Raw genomic sequence first — 20,257 nt, 5'->3', positions numbered from 1 at the left:
TTGATTGCCGGGAAGGCGCCTTTAAATTATATGTATTATTTTATTATTATTATTATTATTATTATTGTTGTTGTTATTAGTGGTAGTAGTAGTAGTAATAGTACATGTTTGTGGAGTACAGATTGAAAACACCAGAGGGAACCGGCGATGAAATGTTGAACCAAGTTGCACCAAAGAAGAAGAGGAGGATAATCCAAACTTCCGGTAGGATGTTATGAGTTGCTAGCCACAAGCTTTTAGTGCGTGTACCTTTACAACAGCTTCAGTGCATATTGCACTGTTTTTTAATACAACGCCTGCGAATGCAGTCCATGCGCGAGCAAGGCGCAAATTGTTTCAGCAACATTCGCGGGCCTGTCAGTGCCCCCCGTTAGCATCGTTAGCACGACGGTGTTTTGAGTCGCGTTTGTGACGTCGTGACGTCATTCTTGAGTTATGTCGCCAGTACGCGCATAAGACTTGCATTTAACCAACGCAGCTGTATTAAACTATAACCCTCAGTTCACCTGGTAAGCGTTACAATGCCTGATAACATCAATAACAACCTATTACCACTATGCTAACATTAGCCAGCTCTTGGTTGTTTCAAAATAAAAGTCGCATTGGCTGAAACGATGCCAGATATTTAGGCACAACTCCGGACCTGCCAACTTTCCTCTTTTGTCTGCAGCATGGCTTCATTCGGCTGGAAGAGGAAAGTTGGCGAGAAGGTCTCCAGGTCGGTGGTGCAGCACTTTGAGGCCGAGGACGAGGATAAAGCCCAGAAGGAGGGAGTCGACTGGCAGCACGCCATCAAGAGACGGAAGGACATCTTGCTGGAGGACTGTGCGGCCAAGAGCAAGAGGCTGAAGGATGAGGGCGCGCACCTGGCTGAGCAAGGCAGGTGGGTGATGCCGTCCTTAAACTACTCGCGTACAGAGAACGGCGTGTGGATGTGTATCTCGGTAACTTTGTTGTTTTTTTGTCTGCAACATGTCTAGTACTCGGAAAATGCAATTTACAAAGAAACGCTTGCACGGCGCTAATAATACTTACACATTTGTGGTTTTGTCTACACCAAAAAAAAGACGAGAGTAAAAGCAATTTCTTAGCATTAATTATTATTTAATATTTTGTCATTGTGAGCTGCTTGTTGGAATTTTTGCCATTCAATTTGTGGAATCAGAGTCATCCAACGCTGTAATTCAAGTAATTCAAGTTGCATGCGAGAGCATTTACTTGTCACAACCGTCAACTTGTGATATCCGTAATCGTTCACTAGGTGGCAGCATTGTGCAAAGCGCGCAGCTTTCCTCAGACCCGCCAGTGAAGGTCCATTAAGCATTTCAATTGAGCCTGTTTAACCTTTAACGTTTTACCACCACAATTAAAGCTTCACTCCGGCCCCCGTGATGGCAACAATCGATTGTTTACTCATATGTTTTTTTTTTTTAATGGATTTTTGAATGCCCAATAGCCGCATCGGACAATCTCATCGTGAGCAAGGAAGCTCAGTGCAGTTGCCCTCAGTCATTCCCTGTAATTGCATCTGCGCGGAGATAGCGTATTTCTCTTGGGAAATTATGTCTTCCATGATGCTCCATAATGTCTGTTTGCAGGATTGAGATGTCAGCATTTTCCCCTACCCGCTGATGATTATGTTATGGTGTTTTGAATGATCTGCGTGTTGCTTGTCAGTTGACCTCTTCCTTATTTGCTCACAGAATTGCACCACTTGCACAGCTAGACTTGGTAAATTAGCAGGTTGTTGTTTTTTTTTTGTTTGTCCTTCAGTCATCCAGATGTTGCCATATAATAATGACCTTGACAATGTGTAAAGATTGAGAAATTAATCAGTCCCGAGAGAAAGCCATCAAAACGGCCGTCAACATCGTTTAATGCGTCTGATTGTTTGTTTTAAACGTGTTCCCGTTTACTGTGATTCAAGTAGCAGGGTTTACGTGGTTCTTCCGAGTCGTCATTCAGTAAAACATCATCGTACAACACGTAGGCGTTAATAATATAGGTCATTTTTAGCCCAGTGTCTGCAAGCGGTATTGCTTCATTTCCTCGAATGATGTTGCAGTTACATTTGCCTCATGTGCGGGTTGTGTTTCTTCACCGGTTTAGTTTCATATCCTCAACATCTGTTGCTCGTCCACGAACGGCATGCAGACATTTTGCGTTGAATTGAATTGAATAGATTTATTGTCATCGCACAGGAGATACAACAAGATTCGATGCACTTACGTGCTGGGCTCAGTGAAACAAAGCAGTAAGTCACAATAAACGTACATATTACAATCTCATCCATCCCGTCACATTCACCGAGTCGTTCACCATAGCATTCCCTCAGTGCCACTGTATGCCTTGAATTAAAATTAAAAAAAAAAAAAAAAGTGCGCCGTATGAGCTTAAAGTGTATAAGTGCATTGCATAAAAGGAATAGTGCATTGCACGGGTACAGCGCAGGTGTTGACAGACGTTAGTGTTTTTCCAAAGTCTGCTCTAGATGTGTAACTGAGGTCGTTTATTTGGTCCCGACTGCCTTTTGGTCCTTTCAAACTTATAGAGGTTACAGACAGACACATTGCGCTTCCAGACGGGGAGTTTTTAGGTGGTGCACACACGTTAGTATTTTGACATCAGCGTCCGATGTATTGCAAAGACCTCATCTAAATGATTTAAAACCTCCAACACGAAATCCATCGATATTTGAACGAACAGGATCGCAGTCGAGAGGATCATTTTTCAGAGTTTTTGGATTCGTGATCGACGTGTTCAGCGTCGTGAATCGTGTGGGACGTTGTCGTGATACGGGAGGGATGTTTCTCTGTGAGATCAACAGCTAGACTGCAAAGATCAGACGATGTCTTCTATAACGAGTCCGGTGGAAAAAACCTTTGCGCAGAGTGGCGTTAACCACTGTGTGTGTGTGTGTGTGTGTGTGTGTGTGTGTGTGTGTGTGTGTGTGTGTGTGTGTGTGTGTGTGTGTGTGTGTGTGTGTGTGTTTCCAGACACCGGGAGGCCATTAAAAAGTGGGACGAAGCCATCCACCTGAGTCCAGAGGACCCGGCTCTGTACGAAATGAAGTCCCAGGTACACAGACCACTTTTTAATGTTAGGTGAAGTGCAGAGCGCTCAGACCTGCAGCACACACACACACACACACACACACACACACACACACACACACACACCACATACACAGGTTGCAGCGCGGCAGCTGTTTCCCATCTCGGCGCTGAGCGTCACAGCCACGTGACGCCGTCGGGCAGCTGCCTCTCACCGAAAACCCTCGAAAGCCGAGTGGCTTCACGTGTGTTTGGAATGAGCACTGGATTAAGAGTTTGGCTTTCCAAGATGTTCTTCATTTATTCACTTGCACCGTTCGTCGCGTTGGAGATGTCGGAAGGCAGACGGAGTGTGTGTGTGTGTGTGTGTGTGTGTGTGTGTGTGTGTGTGTGTGTGTGTGTGTGTGTGTGTGTGTGCGCCATCGCGGCCACCTGGCTCCTCACTGGGCTGCCACTCTGCTATGTGCCTGTGCCAGACGCGTCAGTGACACCGCCGAAAGTCGCCGCCGTGTCTCCAGCCGCCCTCCTCTTCCTCCTCCTCCTCCTCTTCCCCCGCCTCCTCCTCCTCCTACCCCGCTGCCGTCCCTCTCCATCCCTTCGATTTCCCAGCACGGACGCAGAACTTATACCCCCAGGTATAACGCAATAAAAAAAACTTTTCTCGTAGCCGCAGCCGTCCTGATCCAAGTGAGTCTAATATAATATTATCCATTAGGGGACATTTGAGAAGGAACTCATTAGAGGAAGTTTGCCTGGAAAAATGCCACACACAGCCAAAGGGCCTCGCCTGCCTGCCTGCCTGCCTGGGATCGATGGCCCGGCTTGAGCAGAAAAAGAAAAAAGAAACTCTCAGATACTTTAGATAGAAACTCTGAGATCCAAATCTCAGCTGTTAGCCTGAGTGCACGCGCAGCTCGCAAGCCGTGCCAGTCGGTTCAATCCCATCACGTTTCCATTAGCGAGTGCAGGGCCGTTCACTGCCCACACCCGCCCTCCCACCCCCACCCCCGCCAACGACTTCCTGTTTAACTCAATCTTGTTTGTTTGTCTCTTCCTCCTCCGTACGTCGGCACAGAGTGCGGCGAGGGCTTTCCTGAAACCGTCCTACGCATCTCCCGAGTCGACCGATCCTTCGTTTGGTTGCTCTTGTTAAATTCCCACACTCGTAAAAAATAAGTAAAATTCCTCCAAAATCCATCTGAAACTTCGTCAGAAATTGTGAGTTCTGGAAATCAGCTCTTTGGGACTTCACCGAAGGCTTTGACACATCTCATTAAAAAGTAACCATCTGAAAATGGGAATCATGTGAACCAACTATTTTACTCGCTTGTCGGGACGACGGTGACCTTCGCCACTCAGCCTGAGCCTCTCGGTATGCGTCTTACTCATCAATCAATTCATTTTCCTGTCCCCGTGCGACCCGTAGGAGGTGTCGCTCCGCTGCTCGTCTTCGCCTCTCGCTTCCTTTGGGTGAAAGGTCACGCGATTGTGAAGCGTCGGTGAGAAAAAGAGAAGTCGGAAAGAGTGATTGAAGCGATTGTGCAGTCAAACCCCTGAAACCAACGTGAGCCTGTGGATACGGCTGTATAATATAAGCTAGCGCTGCTGGTCGATTCACCGGGGGGGCCTCTGCTCGGGTCGGAGGAGTCCGCCAGGTCAGCGCCGCCATGAATATTCCAGATGGCGGCCGTGTGAACGCGACTCTGTGCTCTTTTGGTCCCCCCCCCGAATGTTCGTACGAGATGCGAGTCACGCGGAAACCAGCAGGGCGTCTCGGAAACCGACGGGCTATAAGTTTTTTCGTTGTCGACCACACTGGCGCCGTCTCCGCTGAAGGCCCGCCTCCCTTTTTTGTCACTTAAAAATGTGTCGCTCCCAAATGCAATGCACCGCAAATGTCACTTTTCACCCAGCGTCGCCCTGATGCAGCAGTTTCTCTCTCTCTTCTTCTTCTTCTTCTTCTTCTTCTTCTTCTTCTTCTTCTTCTTCTTCTTCTTCTCCTTTCCCTTTTTTCACATTCTTGGTAGTTTCCATGGTGTCACGCCTTAAAAATCTGCCCACCACTGAGTACCCTGTGACCTCGGGCTGACTTGGGCTTTTCCACACACGCAGCAGGTTGAGGGTTCACTGCCCATGTTTGGCTGGCCTGTCCTGAAACACCGACAACCCTCCTTTTTCCCATGCTGGAGTTAAAATAAAATGAAGACAAATATTCTTATAGACGTCAACCTTTTTTGGACGCAAGTTTGTGTTTTTATCAGTGTGGCAGACCGCAAGCTGCGACATCATGATTTATTCATTTATTTATTTTAAATAATAAAAAAAAAAAAAAACATTTTTTGAAGTGTTTTTAACCATTGTAACTATCAATGCAGGAAAAGTGCCAGGTTGTAAGTGTATACATGAATCAAGATATGCAAAAAATATTTGCACTTATATAAGGTCACGGCAAATATCAATACAAAAGCAATACAAGAAATATAAATTTTGATTACTGTATAATACTATATAACTATATAATAATTAATATAAATATTAATTACTAATTAATAAATATTAATTACTTTAAATAATAATTCACACTTTTTTGGAATATCCATTGTGAATGTTTTGAGTATCTGTGATTTGATATCAGCACTGAGAACCTGTGGCCTGTGTTCCCCCGCAGGTGCTCACCATCCTGCAGGAGGCCTTCCCGGCGGTGACGGCCGCCGAGACGGCGGTGAAGCTGCGGCCGCTGTGGTGGGAGGGCTGGCAGACGCTGGGCCGCGCGCAGCTCAACCTGGGCGAGGTGGACCTGGTGAGTGCGGCGGCGGGGATAAAAAAAAAAAACCCCAGGAGAGGAAAGAAGGCAGAGGCCAGATAAGTTTAAGAAGACTGAGAGTCTGGCATGTTTAGACAGTAATGTTACATCAGTCGCTAATCGCTTCCCTAGAACTCTAGAAACTTTGCCCAGCTGGCGTGTTCTGGCAAGCCGACCCCCCGCGCCCCGTTTCACCGCTCAGTTTTGACCCCGAGATGAATTTCCTGGTGCAAATCGCGGCTCCAGCCACTTTGGAAAACTCGAGATGCGCCCGGGAACGGGAACATGCCCAGACACGTCGCTCTGTGAAAGCGGCAGTTCACCGTTTGAGCGGCAAACAAAGCAGGTAGGAACGCAGCGAGGCACCCAAACAACAACGGGGCGTGGCGAAAGTCGGGCGGAGAGCCAAATCGAATGCGGACCCCCCCCCCTCTTCTCGGGACTGGGTTGGAAAAAAAAAGAAAAAAAAGGGACGTCTATTTTTAGCCGCGCGTGTTCGGTCATGCGTCGGCCGCAGGAACATTGCAATTAAATAATACTGGGCTGAGCAGAGGGATCTGTCGTTTCCTCCAACCTGAGTCCCGGCCGTGTCAGCGTCCCTCAAACTGCTCTCAACAAACCCAGCCGAACTCATGGTTTCACGTTTGGTCCATTTGTCCCTCACGGTCCAGAGCCGAGTAACCCAAGTCTGAGAACGTTTTGCACCGTCTCTCTCGGGACTTGAAGCCACTTCGAATTTTACGGTCGACCCTGGTGGGAGTCGAAAACCCGCATCCAGTTTGAAAATGCCGACGCAGACCTCACTGGACCGCCTCCTTTGCCGAGGCCATTGCAGTGAAAAGGTGCCTTCAAGGCCTTCAGACGGCTGCGGCAGCATTGACACCCACAACAACGGCCGATGGAAATGTGCATGACCGCTCACATGGCGCCGATTAATTCCGCATGCGCTCGGACTTCACGTCCTGCAACACAGGTCCAGAGATCCATCTGCTCCCGATCACAGTTTGCGATGGGTTCCTGAAGCCATCAGACGTTTACTTGTCCCGAGCAGGAAAGCTTCCTTGGCATTGGAGCAGATGGCGTCAGCGCCACCTGTCATGCCAGCTGCGTTTCCGTCACCCCTAGAATTTGCGCGAAACCTAAATATCTCAATACAAAACTGGTAATGGAAGCACCTACACTTCGGAAAACGCTCTCAAATGTCACTCAAAGGTTTTTGATGCTCTCTCGAGGTGTTTTTTTTTTTCAGACGTATCGATGTTGAGATCCGTCGCAAAAGTGTCATGGAAACACTTTTTTTCCCCCCCGCATTTACACCACAGCAGATGTGACGAGGGGGGGGGGGGGGGGGGGGACCAGTTCACTTCAAGTGGAAATGTCCTACTGTTTGGACGGAGGAGGAGATGTAATATTTTTTTTTTTACAAGTAATCAAAGAGAAAAATACGACAACCGTTCTCGACAGCAAACAAACGTAAACGGGAAAAAAAAAGCAAACGTAATTTGAAAAGAAATCAAGGAATCAAGGAATACCACTGAGTCAGCCTGATATTCTCGCACCCCTTCATCCCCGAGAGTTACGGTTCCTCTGCAAAAAATAAAACAAAATACAAGCCCCAAAGGATTCGCTCTGAACTAGGGATGCAAAGTATTGATTCATTCATTAATCGTTAGTGGATTGACCTTATCGATTGATTAACAATTAATTGATAAGCAGCGATTTTTTTTCCCGAGAAGCTAAATTTCACAATGAAAAACACCCTAAACATTTATCCTCTGACTTTAAGTTGTCTTCTAATGGGTCACATTTCAACGTTTAAAAAAAAAAAAAAGAAAAAAAAAAGTTGAAGTTGTTGAAAAAAATGTTCAATTAATTCAGACTAATTTCATTTAATCGATTAAATTCTTAATCGACGATTAATCGATAATTGATTAATTGTTAACACCAAAACGCCGGTTCCCCCCCCCCCCACTTGCAATTTCGTCCCCTAAATCTCCTTCCCCCCGTGTGCGCGCAGGCCGTGAGGTCCTTCCAGGTCGCCGTCCACCAGCGGCCGTCCGAGCCGGGCCTGTGGCGGGACGACCTGGCGTGGGCCCGCCGGCTGCAGCGGCAGCGCCGGGCGGCCGCCGAGCAGCTGCGGCGGGAGGAGGAGGAGACCAGGCGGCGGATCCTGGACGCCCCCGAGCTGCAGCGGGACTACGACTTCGAGTCGGACGAGGTGCTGGCCGCCTGCGAGGCCGTGGCCCGGCGGCAGACTCGCCTGGAGGAGCTGAGGAGGAGCGCCGTGGTGGTGGACGCCCAGGGGAACGTGAGGGAGGTGGCGTTGGAGGGGGAGGGGGAGGGGGCGGAGCTGGGGGCGGGCGACGGCGGTCTGGACGCGGCGTCCAAGGAGCAGCTTGTCAAAGCGAGAGGACGTTGAGCCGCCGGCACTGCTCGCTGTTATGTGTGTGTGTATGTTTTTTTTTTGGACTGTATGTTTCTGTAAATATGCCGAAAAATCTCTTTCAAGTCGAATAACCTACATTTAAAATTTGTGTCGCGCTGAAAATGTTCCGGCGTGAATTCTCACATCTGCTAAAAAGGAATTTCTGTTTGCACTGACATGGAAAGAATTAAACATATTTGCCGTCCGTCCATGTGCGATGCACAGTCATACTTAAAGTGCATCTAAAAATACACTCCTAATCTACCAGGAACGGCTCCACCTCCGGTTTATTGGTTGCGGTGATGGTAAAAGGCCCGTAGCTAAAATAAGATTACAATTGTGGGATAAAAGTTGACTTTGTTTTATTTGGCTGTGCCCTCGCTTGGCGGCACAACAACAGGAGCTGCACTCGCTCCGGACTGTGGAGCTTCATAATTACAACAAAAAACAAAACCGTATTTGTCTTGACTGAAGGAAAGAAGGAACCGGTGCTGAACAAAGCTGCTTCTTACGATGAACGTGAGCGCCATGCTTTGAATGTTACATTTCTCGTTTCCCTCCTCCGTCCTCTCCCACCGGCTTAATCACCGTAGTTTAACCTGTTCCTCATTAAATTAACTCCAGGACATTATTCTGCCTTCAACCTGTCTTGTAACTTGTAAAAGTTCCTGTTACATTTTTTTTTTTTTTTTTTTTTAACACTCGCCGTTCAAAGCGAAGTTTTCTTGCACCTTCCGCACGTAGGCACCGGCGCTCAGATGGCGGGGGCGGGGGCGGTTCATTTGTTTGTTATTCTCCTCTGAGAGACAAAAGAAAAATGGTCTGTGGTGGACGGCTGCAGGAAACCACAGGCTTTAACACCAATCGTGTGCACCGAGAGAACAAAGTGTACAAAAGACAAACTGTCAAACCACGATAACGACAGGACGCTCCAACAGCAATTTGTTTCCCGCAACAGACGGATCGATTCTATTTTAACACAACTGTGAACAGCACAAATGTTTACGTTGATGAACCGAACTTTAAAACAATAGAAAGTTACTATTTGCGAAGAAATAATAATCATCTGCGAATTAAATATGTGCAGCTTTAAAGGGAAACTAAATAATAATGCAGAAGTGAATATGATAATGTCATACAATGTGAAAATATTTGTGTCTTCCCGTCCCCTTAAACAAACTAACTAAACTGTCTAACAATGTTCCTGCAGATCGTCTGCACCACATGAGGCTTGTAATTACGGTGTTTAAATGGCACTGCTAATTTGGACAAATTTTTACAAATCCATCCAAATGAAATACAAATATAGAACTTGGGGGGTGGATGGGGGGGGGGGGGGGGGGGGGTTGCGCAAGTGGTGGGCGCGGCCTCTAGCTGCGACACACCCAGAGCCTCCGCTGCTGCAGCAGCAGCAGTAGCAGCCTGACCGGTTGTGTAATGACACCAATGGAGCTCACCTGTGTGTGTGTTCAGGGCGTGCCGAGTGGTTTTAGCCAAACGTCACGTAGGACCCAACTGCTGCAGAAGAAATACATTCATGGGCCTTTTGGGTTTGTTTCTGCTCAATCAGACCTAAACTGCCTGGAGAGTCTATGAACATTCACCCAGTGATGGTACTATAAGCCTCTCTCTTTATTGGTTGAAAACATCAGGTGGACTTTTTTTTTTTTGCATTGTATGTCTTGGTTCAGCGGATCAGTTGGTAGATTTTACAAGTCACATAAATGATCTAATGATGCGTTCAAACTCAGCTTCGTTTTTGCAAGTTTTTGCCCAAATTGACGTTTCCTGACGCTAATGCCACATCTTAATCACGAGTTTGTGCTCGACGCTCCTGCATTTTTGCGAGAATTTACCGTTGTCTCCCATCCCCGCACATTGGCCCGTTAAAAACTCGGCTCTGGCTCTACGCCGGCGCTATCGGAACAGCGAAGCGAGCACAAATTGTTGGATCTCGGCTAGCGACGCAAACGCGCCTCCTTACGTAAAAAGGGTTAGGGTGATGTAACTTGTTCTCGGAGGGGTGTTGCGTTTCGTAGGATTCCATTTCGGCCACTGCGCCCCTCGTTGGCTTCGTGCCAAGAGGCAGGGGCGCGAGTGACGAACGGGATTGGGTCTTGGAATTGTGTTTTTCCCGAATTGCGAGGTGTTGAGATCGCTATCTTGATCCAGCTGTCTGGTGCAGGCGAGAGGTTAAAGCTGCCTTTCGCTGGACGACTGGCCTGTTATTTCGAAACAAATAGATTTATCTGGAAAGAAAACGTTCCTCGCATTACTTAAGAACGCAAAAATTCCCCGTCTCCGATAGTTTTGTTCAGTTTCCAAAAGGCCACCACTTAACTTGACTTCAAATGACATTCCAGATCTGCGGCAATATTTTATTTTTTATTTTTTTATGCTCCTTTTTGGCCGGGCGGTGAGAAAATGTGAAAAACAGCCGGACAGTGTGCTGACACTGCTCTTCTGAACTGGTGTTGTTCTGACGAGGTGTGTGGAGAGAGGGGAACATGTTTCCCGGAATCCATTCATCTCCTATTAAAATCCTCCCGCTACTGTTTTGTACATCGCTGCTTCCCGACACTCAGACCGGTGCTAACTGATTCTGCAGATGCAGGTGTCGACAATCTCCCACGCAGTGTCAAATGAGGCGTTTTTTTTGTTCACTCCCCTTCAAAATATCTCTGTTTCTGCATCCGTGGAGACGCTGGCCACTGCTCTCTCTCTCTCTGCGGGACGGCCGCTCCCTAGTGATTTTTTATTTCTTGCTATATTCATCATTCATTATGACTGTTCGCTGATCATTAGATCAGTTTCCTGTCTAGGATCTATTCCGGATTAAAAAAAAAAAAAAAAAAAAAAAGGAAGTCGTCCGGAGCACATTAGCTCCGAAGGAAACGGCTTTGTTTACAAATTGAGTGACCCCTCAAGTGAGTTGGTTTTGTAGGGAGTGATGGCCCTGACTTGAAATTTCGTCAGACTCTTGTGGTGATTATTATCGAAGCCACAACAACAACAATATGAAAACATGCGAGACAAACTGACGCAAACCAGTTACCGGAAGTATCACTTCTGAGTTGCTCGGGCTAAAATGAGTGCAGGCTTGGTATTGAGTCATGTCATGTGTTCCAGTTTCCGCAACCTTGAGTGCAGGAGGAAGCGAGTACAGAAAATGGAGAGATGGATGAATGGATGGATGTTTTCCACTCTTACTTTGTCTCAGATTTTCAGAACTAAACTGATTCAGATTTTGGTTTTGTTTGACAATGTTCACACCAGGGGAATGTCCAGGAAGGGTATTTCTGTTAGCATATGTCATCAACAACAATGGTAGTAATCATCATCGTCATAATCATCATCATAATCAAAGTTTAACGTAGAATGGTTGTTGCACTCTGATCTGATTAATTTCCCCGATTTCAACATTCTTTTCATATCCAGCTTTACGTCACTGACAACCACAGACTCGCAGTGTCCCTCACTCTAGTGTGTGTGTGTGTGTGTGTGTGTGTGTGTGTGTGTGTGTGTGTGTGTGTGTGTGTGTGTGTGTGTGTGTGTGTGTGTGGTGCAACTGACAATAAGCAGTTTTCGAAACACAGGCACACATTTCGCATTTCAATTTTATTAAGAAGATTCTCATACAAAATTAAAATTTCAGGGGCGGCGGGGGGAGGGGGGGAGGGGGGGGTTCTGTTCAACACATGTCAGACTCAAACCAGTTGTTGCTACAACAGAAACCTAAAGCAAATATCACATGCAGTTAACACGAGACATGCAAGTCGTGTCTCCCGCTTGCCCATCAGACGTGGAGACGGGAATGAGTCGGCAGAAAGGTCAAAGGGCCCTGAGCGAGGCCCCGTTTCCTCGCCTGCAAGCCTCCCCCAGTGTTTACAGGGTCCCTGCATAGCTGCCTGCTGCATTAAAATACAGGGACTGGCTCTAGAGATCGACTGGATCTCTCTCTTTCACACACACACACACGCACGCACACACTTGACAACCTGTGCCCATTTCAAATGGCTGAACCTGGACCTTCTCACAGAGAAGAAGATGCAAATTTCATACGTTTGCAATAAATTAACACCGTGAACACGGTTCACATTTAAGTGCTGACTCTCTTGCAGCTGTTGATATAGCTTTTGGTATATATATATATATGTTAAAAAAAAGTACATTAGCCAAGCTAGCGGTGGTTTTAGAATTGAAAGAAAGTGCAACACAAAAGCTCCTCCACAAAGTCACATGATTTCTCGTTCTGCACAAATGAAATGTGCTGAGGGTGGACCATGGAGCAGGACGTTCATAAAAGGCCACTTGGTTCTGCGATAAGTCTCTCAAACATCCTTTGGTTAGCTGTCCGCCACTGATATAGTGAGTTGTGCTCACTCCTCTTCGTGGTCGCACGAGTTCATATGCACTTCTCCTGCATGTTGGCGGTCTTTTCCGTCAGGCTCGTGTACAGCGCCGAGTCCTTGGGGCACAGCGGGAGCTCGCTCAGCGTCCTCCCTCGCGCCGCCTCCTCCAGGTCGCCCGTCTCGGGCGCCTCGTCCCCCTGGGGGCCCTGCGACGCCTGGCCGCCTCGCTGGCCGGCGCCGCACTGCGAGCCGGCTTGCGGCGACCTCTCGCCGGTGCCCTCGGGCGGGTACAAGAAGGTCTGCGAGGTGTTCACAATCTCCTGGAGCTCACGCGACGCCAGCGAGGGGCAGTCCCGCGAGACGAAGGAGGACAGGTGGCCGTCGGCGCAGAGGAACTGGCCGCCGCCCCCTCGGCCCCGGCCGCCCATTTTGCAGAAGAGACACTTGATCTTCTCCATCAGCTTGAGGACCACCGTCTTCCGGAGCAGGATGTATATCCACGGGTCCAGGATGGGGTTGATGGAGGCCATGCGGATGGCCAGCAGGTCCAGCTTCAACCCTGTGGGCTCGGGCGCCTCGTCACTGCTCAGCTGATTCACGAAGATCATCACCTGGTGAGAGAGAGAGCGGGCAAACGATGATGAGACACGGCCGTAACGGTTGTCTTAAAAAAAGCATCTTTTATGACCATGTGGTTATCAAAAGAGGAAGTTGAGTAAGTGTAAATTTGAAGTGGTGGCAACTGGCAAGAGGCGAGTGGAAGCTGACCGACATCCTCATCAAGTTTCCTGAAAGAGCCACGTTTTCTAATCAGCGTAACCATTCTGGAGTTTCGCAGAGGGGCGGAATCTGGTCAGCAGAGGAGAACCAGAGCGTCCGAGTGTCTGGGAAAACCTGCCCAAAATATCCAAAATCCACGACATCTCAGGAAGCCAGGCACACCTTCATTAGGTCAAAATCCTCTGACATCTGTTTTGTGTCCAATAACATGAGAAAAAAAGTCTCTCCATCTCTTGTGAACTCCCGGGGCCATGTAAACACCGACAGCCGTCGCCGATCTTGTCGTGGGAGGCCGCGGTGGATGTTTTGGCCACATCCACCCTTGCATGTCAGGAGCAGTATATATATATATATATATATATATATATATATATATATATATATATATATATATATATATATATACATAGGTTGAAATCAAACAGATTCCCTCCACTGGTGATGCTCCAGATTGATGAAGTGGTTCACGATTTGGACTGCGCCCTTTTCAGGGTCTCTGTCTAAACCTGTCTCTCGCACCAAACATTGTCATCTGGACTGGAAGTGCTTGAAATCCTCCAGCACATTAATCCCTGCTGATGCCTGGCTGTTCCACTTGACGTCTCATCCACAGACACGCGCCTTGTGTCTCGCTGCTCGGAAGGAAACTGGCACTGCAAACTCAAGATGGGGCGGTGCATTTCTTTTCTTTTCTTTCTTTTTTCTTCCTCCCTCGGCTAATGACAATTTGCTAAATGGGACCGCGGGAATCCGACCAGGAAGTAATATCCCCCTCTGCACCCTCCGGTCTAAACCTCGTTGTTTTGCTTTAACCTCTGCTCACTCACACGGGGATGGACGGATGCAGAACAATATCCAGAGAACTGGCCTGTTGACAGTTGGCAAAGCACACGCGACAGTTGGGCGATAAGCGATCCTGAGCCGCTAACATTCCTGCCATCACCTCCTGTCCTGGTTGTAAACAGCTGGCCCGGTGCCGTCTGATTGCAGAGGTGTGTGTGTGTGTGTGTGTGTGTGTGTGTGTGTGTGTGTGTGTGTGTGTGTGTGTGTGTGAACTGTGGCGGCTGTGCGCTCGTGGAGTGCGTCACCTGAAACCTGCCGTCTAAAAACTGGGACACAAAGTTCAGGCGGCGTATCACCGAGATAAGAAATTCCCTTTCTGTCGAGGGAAAATCACGACCGTTTCTTTTGATGACACAATTTTAGATCGAGATTGTTGATTATCAGAGGTGGGAAGGAACAAAGTAGAAATACTTTGTTTTCTGGGATTCACTTAACTGATTTTTCCAGGTGTCTTCTTTTTCTGAAGAGTTTTTACTTTCACTCTCTTCACAAATATCTCTACTTTATACCCTTTATACATTTCAGCGCCTGTACGTTCTTGCTTTTACTTGAGTAAACGAGTTGAATCAGTACTTTTACCAGATTTATTTTTCTTTTCTTTTCTTTTCTTTTCTTCTTTTTCTTTTACAAGGATCCCTACTTTTACTTAACTACAGAATTTGAACGCTTTTTCTACCTCTGTTGATTTGTGGCCCCAACACGTTTCCATGCTGTCGGTTTTTTATTTTATTTTATTTTTTACGCTTTTACGCGCGATCCAATGCGCCGTTCCCACACACTCACCACAAGTGGTATGGAGCAGATCAGAACCACGACCGAGGTGGCGATCAGCAGGATGACCATCTGGATCTCGGCGCCGGCCAGCCGCCCGAAACTCCGCCTGCGCCGCAGCTCCGCGATGCGCCGCTGGTCCGTGCCGAGCGACGTGCGGCGGATGAAGCGCTTGTGCATGAGGATGAGCGCGCCGCACACCAGCACGTTGCACGCCACGGTGGACAGCACGATGACCGAGTTGACGCCGGCGTACATCAGGTTGAACGCCTGCACCGCCGCGCTGCTGCTGCTGTTGTGCCAGTCGATGAAGCACCACGTGCCGGACAACTGGGTCCGCACATGGCCGAAGCCCAGGCTGGGCATCGCGCAGAAGACGGCGCTGCAGACGTATATGGCCAGCAGGGCCGCCGCGGCCAGCCTCTGGTTGACGTACTCGTTGTAGAGGTACGCGTGGTTGATCGCCAGGAACCTCTCCACGGACATGGCGAAGACGATGCTGAGCTGCACCAGGAAGAAGAAGAGCAGGACGAAGCCGGAGTACTGGCACAGCTCCTCGCCGCCGGGCCACGAGCCCTTCACGTAGGTGGCGATGGTGACGGGGCTGGCCAGCAGGGTGCCCAGCAGGTCGGTGACGGCCAGACCGCACACCAGCGTGTAGAAGGTGGTCTCCTTCTGCTCCTTGCGCGAGATGCGCAGCACCACGATGGCGATGACGTTGCCCACCACCCCGAAGATGAACATGATCGCCGGGATGGTGGGCGCCGGGAAGGTCGACGTGGAGTCCGTGGAGTTCATGCCTGTGCGCAGGAGTTGTTGTTGTTGTTGTTGTTGTTGATGTTCTACTGTTGGGCGCCCAGCATCGCATCCGAAGCGGCGATGCTTTCCATGAACGTTCCGACGGGGCGGCGGCGCATCCCGTCAAAAAAAATAAAAATAAAATAAAATAAATAGAGGGTCTCGCTTTTACGCACAGATTCCAAACTCCTCTGCGCGCTAAGGGCGATGTTCCGAGGGCGCGAGTCGACTCTCGTGTTGTTGTCACGCTCGTCTGACGGGGAAGTTTGTGCTCCTCGCGGCTCCTCCCCCCTCCTCCTGACTACCAGTGCGCGCGGGGAGGAGAGCAACCGTCCGAATACGCTACTGTGCGCAGGACGCGCGCTTTTGCACTTCGTCACTGCTGCCGCGGCTGAGTTCACCAGCGATAACCATCGGTTCAAAAAAAAACAACCTGCATGCAAACTCGGCGGAATCGCGAGGCCTTATCAGACGAAGAAACCGTCAGACATCAGGAAAAAAAAAAAAAAAAAAAAAAACGAAAAAATTTTCTCTCGGGTTTCTTTATCAAGGTTTTCTGTCGGCTTGAGTGACGAGACTGACGGGGAAAGTCTTTTCTTTAACTATTGAACTTCACTCCACTGAGCTTAAATACGCAGTTCTGGTAGTCAGACATCTGTGATGTCACAATGGGCTCTGTTCCCTCCTGCAAGTCTTTTTTTTTTCTAACTCTAAACAGAGTGCTCAGTGCTGTTCTATTTTCTGGAGACCCAAAATGATAAACAGTTTCTTTTTAAGTTGATTTATTTTTCTTTTCGCTTGTGGCGGTTTGTCTTTTTCCGTCTGCCTGCAATCCTGCTATTTAAGCAGGCGCGTCCTGCCTTGACACGCCTGCTTTCTGCACCGTGCAGCTTCCCACACGCCTGTTGTGATGTTTTCAATAGATGCTGCACATGCAGCTATGCAGATTCGCCCCCCCCCCTTCCCCCCTCCCTCCCAATCAAATCCACAATACCCCAAACATGTCGGTGCAGAGAGTCTTCACTAGCCTGCTCCTGGGGCCGGCACACTGTATGCAATTGGCCAATCGCGGGCAATTAGGAGGCTTAGTTTTTTTTTGGTGTGTGTGTGTGTGTGTGTGTGCGTGCGTGTGTGCGTGCGTGTGCTTCTGTGTGTTTTGTTAGTCTGCCGTCATTTTCTTCTGGCTGTGTTTGTTGGGCACTCATCCCCGCGTCGACGGAAAGTTGGGTGAAGCCTCAAAGCTGAATTTCCTGCGTGCTTCTTTGGCTCAGTTAGGCGCAGACTTGTTTGGAGAAGCGGCAGCGAGGAGCTCGTTTGGTTTACTCGAACCGTCTGGGATGCGCAAGAGATACTCGCGCAACTCACGTCATCTTTTAAGAAAGACAAATCTTAGCTCTCGTTTCCACAACCTGAATCTGCCCCTTGCATGCACGAGCGCACCAGAAATGGTAAGCTCGTACGTTTATGATATTAAAAAAAAGATCACAGCGAGGAGCATAGATTTTTGAGGCGGATTGTTGCAGGAGTGTCACAAAATGTTTATCGCGCTGAGGAGGAATCTGCAGAAATGAGCTCGCGACTCCGATTCAACCTGAATGCTACGTTATTGTTACTATCATCATTATTATTATTATTATTGTTATTATTGTTATTATTATTACTATTAACGTTGTTATTATTATCATCGCTATTATTATCATCACTGTATGAACTCGCATGTATGTTTGTATGGGTATATATGCACTATCTGACAATTAGCTTTGCATATTTACGATCTGTTTTGTTCTCTTTTAACACAATTGTATATTGTTGCCAGTTGCCTCCTCTACTCCTCTCTCTCTATCCCTCTCATCACCCCCCCCCCCCCCCCGCCCCAACACACACTCATTTCCCCTCTCTACTCACCCCCCTATCTATCCCTCCCTCAGTCCGGCCATGGCCAGAATGTCACCAAGAACATTATAATAAAACCACTGAAGAGGTAGCTCCTGAAACCACCCACGTGGCTCACACCCCCTAGATCTACCTGTGAGAATAAAATCTGTCAGCCATCATAGACATTCAGAGACACTTCTGCTTGTCATTATAGCCAGACCGGACAAAGGAAAAAAAAACAAACAAAAAAAAACCTGAATGCTACTTTGTGCACGCCTGAGGTTGCACTCGCAGGTTGTGGCTAATTGTGGCTCAACAAAACACAAATGTTCGACACGGGGAGAAATAGTCTTGCATTTGTCCCCCCCCCCCCGCAGTCACCAAGCGCGCTTTTTTTTTGCAAGTGGAAAACCTGTCGATGAAAATACAAACAGCCAACCTGACCACCAGTCCAACCTCTGTTCTTCAAGCTCACCAACTTTCACGTCATGTGAACTTCCCTTTATGCACGGAGCGGCACCTTGAAAACCACTGTTCAACTGGGTCAGTCCCACCACCCAAGCCGCCGGGTCAGAAACTCACCGTAAAAAACACTGCGAACTCTGCAGCCAGCGTCTTATTTCTCCAACGACAAACCATTTCTGTCGCTTTGCTCCCCCCCGAGGGAAATAAACATTTCAGGGTTTTTTTTTTTTAAGGTGAAATCTGAAGATGGGGGGGGGGTGGATTGTGAGTTAGCCCTTTGATCCCTTCATGAGCGGAAACCTCAAGACGTACATGTTAATGCGATGACTCAATACGAGAGCCTCGGCGGCTCACTGGCGCTTTCAGGACGCCAGATACCAACGTCAGCGCTGCAGACGGGAAAGACCGAAGCACAAGTGAGGTTGACCTGTCAGGGTCACGCCAGACATCCTCTCTGCCGCTTCAAAAAGCTCTCCACTGCGCCTTTTCATGGTGAGCAGCCGACCGACTACGTTAGATCTGTTTAGAACGGGAAAAGGAGTTTTGCCTTTTTTAAATTTTCTGATGGAAAAAAAAAAATTTTTTTTAATTTGCACCAGCAAAACTTCCAAACACCTGTTGTCTTTCTGGGATTTGTTGTTGTTGTTGTTGTTGTTGTTTTTGCACATAATAATAATAATAATAATAATAATAATAATAAGATGCTTGCCCAGCATCACTCGTCGCTCAACACAAAACACAAATGTCAAGTGAACTATTCTACATTTTCACAGCTTGACTTTACACCTCATCACACAGCTACGATACATATTAATGAACAACACTGGTGTTTCTCTTTGAAGCCGCTTCACTTTACATCAATCAATCAATCTTGAGTCGTCGAGATAAGATAAGAACCCCCCCCACATCCCCAGTAGTCAACGCTAAGTTTGGATCAGAGGCTCAATGCTCTTTTATTGGTGGAAAGTGGAATTCATGTCGCGTCCTATTCCCATGACTGGAACAGGCACCCATACATGGTGGTGAATGTTTTTTTTTTTTAATGGAGTATTTCATAACAGTGCTAATGCTCAATTAACCTCACGTTGGTTATAGCGATGGCGTTGGTTAGCGAGGATGCGACTGGTGACCGCTGAGTCCGACAGTCGGCGGGATCGCTTGAATCGCATGAATGAGTCGGACGCTGTAGTTGGATTTGTACGGAAGCCCTTTGGCGGCCGTGCGTTCACTCATTTCCGACATGACGATGTGAACTCGTTATGTCCGATGTGGATCCGCGGATGCTTTCGGCCGAGCAGAACCGTTGGCGGCCACAAGGTGTAAGGCGCTGGCCGCTGGGTGGGGGGCCGGGAGAGTCCAGCTCGAGCCTGGGAAAAACATAAACACGTCCGACCCCCCCCCCCCCCCGACCCTCCCGCCCCCTCGACCCCTTTGCTCAGCATCGCAGAGCAAAGGGGTCGAGGGGTCATGTGTGAGTCGGGTCATGTGACAAAAACCACCCCGGCTCCTCTGATCCTCTCTGGGGAAGCAAGCAAAACAGCATTCAAACATTTATTGGCTGCGTGATGGGGCTTGTATCTGGACCACAGGCTCTGCCCGCACTCCCGAGTTTACATGTTTGGAAATCCTGCGATGGCAAAAACAAAAAACAAAAACAAAAACAAAAACAAAAACACCAAGATGAGACGTACAATCAGCTCGATCACCGCCGGTTGTCTGTTGTCTTGGACCCGCGGCGCTGAGCGCTCTCACATTCCTGATCCTCCCTGACGGCAAACACGTTGCATTCCTTGCCTTGCCCCGCTGAAATCTTCCCGCGTACTTTGCGCAAGCGGAGGCCTGGCGTGCACCACGCGCATTCGGCCCAATCGCGTCTCCCGCATTGTGTGTGGACGAGCCAGCGGGGGAGGCCGGGGGGGGGGGTTTCTGCCGGCGTGAAAAAGAAGGACGGCGGTCGCTCCCACCAGGAGGCATTTCTGATTTGTGACTCACCATCGTCCCTCAGGAATGATGCCCCGATTGCCGGAAGACAGTGTCTTCTCTGGAACGTAACACCGAGCCGGGCGAGCATTTTTTTTTTTTTCCTTCAAAG

General features: G+C 48.4%; 2 protein-coding genes across 3 annotated transcripts; one reads left to right on the top strand and one right to left on the bottom strand.

Moving 5' to 3' along the window:
• The first annotated feature begins 117 nt into the window (after positions 1 to 117).
• ttc33 (tetratricopeptide repeat domain 33) lies at positions 118 to 8,490 on the top strand. 2 transcript variants are annotated; one of them, XM_076013882.1, is made up of 5 exons: positions 118 to 204; positions 671 to 883; positions 2,997 to 3,078; positions 5,722 to 5,853; positions 7,874 to 8,490. In XM_076013882.1, exons 2-5 carry the CDS (start codon positions 672 to 674, stop codon positions 8,273 to 8,275), a joined length of 828 nt encoding a protein of 275 aa, XP_075869997.1. In that variant the 5' UTR covers positions 118 to 204; position 671; the 3' UTR covers positions 8,276 to 8,490. The 2 variants fall into 2 exon arrangements, with proteins under 2 accessions (XP_075869997.1, XP_075869996.1); XM_076013881.1 differs by lacking the exon at positions 118 to 204 and adding an exon at positions 211 to 509.
• A 3,394-nt stretch (positions 8,491 to 11,884) lies between these two features.
• Positions 11,885 to 16,166, bottom strand: ptger4b (prostaglandin E receptor 4 (subtype EP4) b). The gene is made up of 2 exons (XM_076013864.1): positions 15,040 to 16,166; positions 11,885 to 13,244 (listed from the first exon to the last, which is right to left on the bottom strand). Exons 1-2 carry the CDS (start codon positions 15,823 to 15,825, stop codon positions 12,687 to 12,689), a joined length of 1,344 nt encoding a protein of 447 aa, XP_075869979.1. The 5' UTR covers positions 15,826 to 16,166; the 3' UTR covers positions 11,885 to 12,686.
• Between the last annotated feature and the right edge of the window lie 4,091 nt (positions 16,167 to 20,257).

Source organism: Nelusetta ayraudi, unplaced genomic scaffold (assembly GCF_046127955.1).
Source record: "Nelusetta ayraudi isolate G7.1 ecotype Tasmania unplaced genomic scaffold, CSIRO-AGI_Nayr_v1 ptg000160l, whole genome shotgun sequence".
Lineage (NCBI taxonomy): Eukaryota > Metazoa > Chordata > Actinopteri > Tetraodontiformes > Monacanthidae > Nelusetta > Nelusetta ayraudi.
This window is presented reverse-complemented; position numbering and strand designations above follow the sequence as displayed.